At 44.1% G+C, this 5,042-nt stretch overlaps 1 protein-coding gene across 1 annotated transcript in view; it reads right to left on the reverse strand.

Moving 5' to 3' along the window:
• Positions 1-5,042, reverse strand: part of LAMP2 (lysosomal associated membrane protein 2) — a 28,938-nt gene that overhangs the window by 15,355 nt on the left and 8,541 nt on the right. The window contains exons 2-3 of the mRNA XM_077756277.1: positions 848-966; positions 1-207 (exon numbers count right to left, since the gene is read on the reverse strand). The exon at positions 1-207 is cut by the window's left edge and continues 49 nt beyond it. Coding sequence (XP_077612403.1) covers positions 1-207; positions 848-966 — 326 coding nt within the window. The remainder of the gene's footprint in view (positions 208-847; positions 967-5,042) is intronic.

Consider the following 5,042-nt stretch of genomic DNA (forward strand, 5'->3'; position numbering starts at 1 on the left):
TTTGGCATCAGGAAATGTCGCGTTGTCACTAGTGTTGTAGGAAAATGAGATGCCGTCAATCAAGTACATAGACCCTTCCTTCGTAAAATTCACAGTCCAGGAAAAACCGGATCCAAATTGCACGACTATTTGGGGACCGTTCTGGTCATCCCCACATTTGCTTCCATTGTATGTTGCAGTGCTGGGGTCTGAAATGGTTACATTTTCCTAAAAGAAAAAGAGGTTTGGGGGTAAGGAGCACACAGGCGGTGATGAGCATCAAGCATTCATGCTGGATGTGCCAATTCGGTCTGCGTTACACCCCACCCAGGGCCAGGCTGCCCCTGCCTGGCCTGTTGTGGAAACCAGTCTCCGACTCTTCACCTACCGACCGGTCCTCTGGACAGAAGGCAAAAGGAGACTGGCCTAAACTTCTCTTCTTGATTTTTTTTGTAAATCAGGTTATAAGCAGGCAGGACCTTAACTAAAACAAAATAAGGAGACAAAAGGATTGAGAAGAACCCCACCCCCCCCAAGGAGATTTTTACAAAAAACTATTTAAAATGGGAACGTTTTGACGTCGGTATCTGTCAAAGCATCACCGATGTGGTGAGGCCTAAACACCAGACAGTCTTCGGGCCATCTGCCCTCAACCGACTGCGAGGGAAACTCCAAAGAGCCAACGAAGTAAATAAAATATTCCTTCTACCACTAAACAGAATACCTTCAGGTGTCTATGTTTTTTAAAAACCCACAGAACTGGACTGTTAAGGCAGTCAACATATGAAATCTCATTCATAGAACGTATGTAAAGGATAAAGAATGGAACGGACCTATTAGAAACCTCAAGGAGAAAAAAAATACTTACATAATGTTTGCTTGTAGTCTGATAGTGTATTGTGAAATTCATCTGCCATTTTGCATAAAGGCAAGTGGCTTTTTCTGAATCTGTCAAATTAAGTTCTAATGCATAGGATGAGACAGCTCCTAGATTTATGAAAAAGAATAAGATTGTGAAGTTGTACCACAAAAACATACCTAAAGTAAAAACGAGCTCTGTCCACCACTGAAGCTCAACCAGCTTTAAGATGAAACAAAGCCCTTTGAATATATATGGTATCTTGGTGATGTTTTTTCTTTGTATTTTTAGTGGATTCCACTATTGATAAAATTAGCATCATCCCTTCCAGAAGGAATGGCTACTTGACCTAGGATGCTTCCCAATAGTCATGTCCATGCTCACCTGTGCCCGGCTAGTTTTGTTTTAGGCAATGAGAGTTTGCCTGTTAGGACTTTTGTTTTTAAGGCAAAGGAGGTTATGTGGGAGCTCAGGAGGGGCATCAGTCTCTCTCAAACCAGCCAATGGAACTTTCTCTGCAAAAATATTGACAGAGCGGATGTTCTATGGTCTTGTTGCCTTCAATCTGGTCACAAGCTACATGGCCTATGACACACGAATGTCTTTCGAACTATTTTATTCTGATGTGAAGATGTAGGATGGCTCTTCGTAAGCATGTGTCCATTGTGAGCAAAAGAACAGACTTTCAAAGGTTGTTAGATCTGTAAGCAAACCGTTAATTTTTTTTTTTAATGTAACATTCATCCCTTGGTTTCATTTTAAAATCCGAAGATCAGAGAGGCTGATGAAATCTTTTGACATGGACTCAAAGGCGCTTCCTGTGTTTTCAACCTGCTACCTCTTTGAGCAGAGAAACCTTACTGGGACAGAAAAGCCAAGGGGCTTTTGAGCTAACCTGGCTCTTATCTACCCTAGGTTCAACACGGGAGCATTCTCTTTTAACTAAAGAGCCCGAGAACACAAAATACTATGTGCCAGCAAACACACCAGCCGCATAAATGACGGGCGGCCATTTAAGGATTTCCTTCACTGTCTCACACACTACCCAAGGGGAGAGCTGTTTCCTGTGAAGACAGATGCACAGCCTTTAATGATATCTGAGCAATCCAGCGTCATCTACAAGCAGGGACGTGCTACGGACTACAGAGAATAAAGTCCTAGGCGGACTACACAGAAGGTGGGCCTCAGCAACAGCTTGCAAGTCATACACAAAAGCCTGTGGTCATGCTGCTCTGGAGCCCAGGCTGCCTGCAAGCCTGAATACCACACCGAAGCTTGCGGTTACTGAGTGATTCAGGGGAAGGGGGATGATGGGCATGGGGGAGGGCACTTGTTGGAATGAACACTGGGTGTTATATGGAAACCAACTTGACAATAAACTATTTAAGATAAATAAATGAATGAATGAATGAATGAATGAATGGTGTAAGACAGTAACAGTACCAGTGTGTACCCATGGGGTAGACCTCATATGTCATGAAGGAGAAGGTACAGGTTATAGTTCAAATTTACCACTACATTAAATTCAAGACAGTCTGGTTGCCAACCTAAAAATAAGAACCGAGAAGTGTCCTGAGGGCTCTAGCACTTTCTGTTCTGGTGCCTTTCTCCCTGTAATAGCTATCCCTTTCACAGAGCTTTCTGGCTTCCCTGGACATCTCCAACTGCACGGGGACCAATTTTACTCAATATCTAGCACCTCAAACTCAACAACTGCAAAACGAAAATTCACTCTTCTACTTCCTCTAAACTGCTTCCCTTCTCCGGCTATAAAGGAAAAGCAGGACCACATACGGTCACTCGGGCTCAAAACTTTGGGAATTAGGGGCGCCCAAGGGGCTCAGCTGGTAATCACACAGGTGATGACTTCGAGCCCCACATCGGGCTCTATGCTGATGGCTGGGCCTGGAGCCTGCTTCACATTCCGTGTCTCCCTCTCTCTCTGTCCTTCCCCCACTTGTGCTTGTGTGCACGCTCTCAAAAAAATAAACAAAAAAATATCTTTAAAAACCGTGTGGGAATTAGCTTCTACCTCATTCTCTTTGTGAAGTTCTACTGATGTTTTTTTCCTCTTACATCCAACCGTTGCCTTTTATTTCTATTCCCTATCCACCACCCCACCCCTAAATTACTACAGATGCCTCCTAGCTGTCCTTAGAAGTAGCTCCCTGATTAATGGTCCTTAAATACCTCTTCCTCTCAAGACACCTGTTCAAATACTTTTACTAGCTCCCAAAGTCCCATATTAAATTTACATTCCTCCACCTGAGTTTCAAAGTAATCCTTGATCTCATCCCACCCTATTCCTTCAACTTCTCTCAAACCATTTTCCCAGAACACACCCTTTAATCTGGTTAAACTTGTTCTACTGGACCCAAATGCCATGTGCTATTCAACCTCTACCCCTAGGCCTCTTCTATCCCTAACATTTGAGAGTTGCTTTTCTTCTACTGATCTAAGTGTTCACTTGAGGAAGGACTGCCCTCTCTTTTGGGCTGCCTCTAAATCTGCAACAGCCCCAGACCCTGCCTTTTTCTAATAATTTCTGGCAGATGTCACCACCTACTGTAAAAGCTGAAAATGTCAGACGCTTGCCTCCCCAGCCTCCCTGGCAGCAAGGATGGCTGAGGCTCCGCCCAACAGAGGCATCCGCCCCAGATTTCAGATAGGAGGGTCTGGAATGGAGCCAGGAATGGAAGTGTCACCCTCAGGTGGCAGTTGCTACAGCAGGTTCAAGGTCCTAGGCAACGAGGCCAGCAGCAGAGCTGGCAGCGGTGGCAGGTAGTTCGCGAACTGCATTCCAACGCTTGGCGGCGCTAGTGCAGTTCAGAGGCATGACTCGGGGAACTGGGCCAAGCTTTGACATCCACAGCCAGGGGCCCTGGTAATTCCGAGTCACTCGATATACGTGTTTTTATAAAGAAAAATTGTACTGATGCCTAACATACATGCAGAGGACTACACGCCGTCACATATGAAAGGGAAAGGTGCACGGAACGTTGAGCACACAGCTCAAAGAATTTTCACAAGCTGAATTCACTTGGGTCAAGAAACAGAACATTCCAAGTGCTCCTGAAGCCCCTTCTAGGTATTTATTCCCTCCCAAGGGCAACCACTATCACGACTTCTACCACTACAGATTAGTTTTGCCTGGTTTTCAACCTGATATAAATGGCATCATTCACTATGCCCTTTTGTGTCTGGCTTCTTTCACTGCATATTAAGTCTGTGGGATTCACCCAGGTTGGTGTGTGTGTAACTGCAGTGTGTCCGTTCTCACTCTGGACGTATAGCTTTCTGTTACTGGGTAAATACTCCACTACTTATCTATGTTACTGTGGGCATCTGAACAGTTTCCAGTTTGGACCTACTACAAATGGGCACGGTGGTGAACACACGTGCATGTGTGTATGTATCTAAGAAGAGGAAATGGTGGGATCAAAGGCTATGCATATGCTCTGATATCTTTTTAATAAATTCCTTTTCTGTTTAAAATCTATCAGATTTTATTTCTTTTTTTTTTTTAAGTGTTTATTTTTTAGAGAGAGAGCAAGCAAGTGAACACGAGGGAGGGGTAGAGAGACAGGGAGACAGAGGATCCAAAGCAGGCTCTGCACTAACAGCAGAGAGCCCAATGTGGGGCTCAAACTCACAAACGGTGAGATAACGACCTGAGCCAAAGTCCGACCCAACCAACGGAGCCACCCCAGTGCCCCTATCAGATGTTATTTCTGTTGCTTACAATTAAGAACCTGAAAGGATAAGCGATCCATTCTGCAGCAGCCATTTTCTCCACAAAGATCTCCCTAAGTACAGAAGCCTTAACTATAGAGAGGTCATAGTGCGTACCCCCACCTTTCAGTGTATTTTGTACTATCCTGAATTATTCAGTTATTTTATGCCCGTAAATCCTGACTCCTGTATTGTCACAAGCTCTAAGACAGCAGTCTTTGGCTGTAACTTCACAACAAACTGATGTGTCACAGTAAATTATAGTATACAGCAGGTAATTTGTTAACTAATAAAAAAAAGGACCCAAGTCTGTGAATGAATATCTGGATTCAAGATTCCCTTTTGATAATGTCTGTGCCACTCATTTGAATTCCAATATGCTCCCTTACTAACAGATGACTCAATCTATGCCACATCCCCTAGGAGTAGGTCTTTTATATGAATGTCATCCATCACGGGTGCCATGGTCGGA

This window comes from Crocuta crocuta, unplaced genomic scaffold (assembly GCF_008692635.1).
Source record: "Crocuta crocuta isolate KB4526 unplaced genomic scaffold, BGI_CrCroc_1.0 scaffold1156, whole genome shotgun sequence".
In the NCBI taxonomy this organism is placed as follows: domain Eukaryota; kingdom Metazoa; phylum Chordata; class Mammalia; order Carnivora; family Hyaenidae; genus Crocuta; species Crocuta crocuta.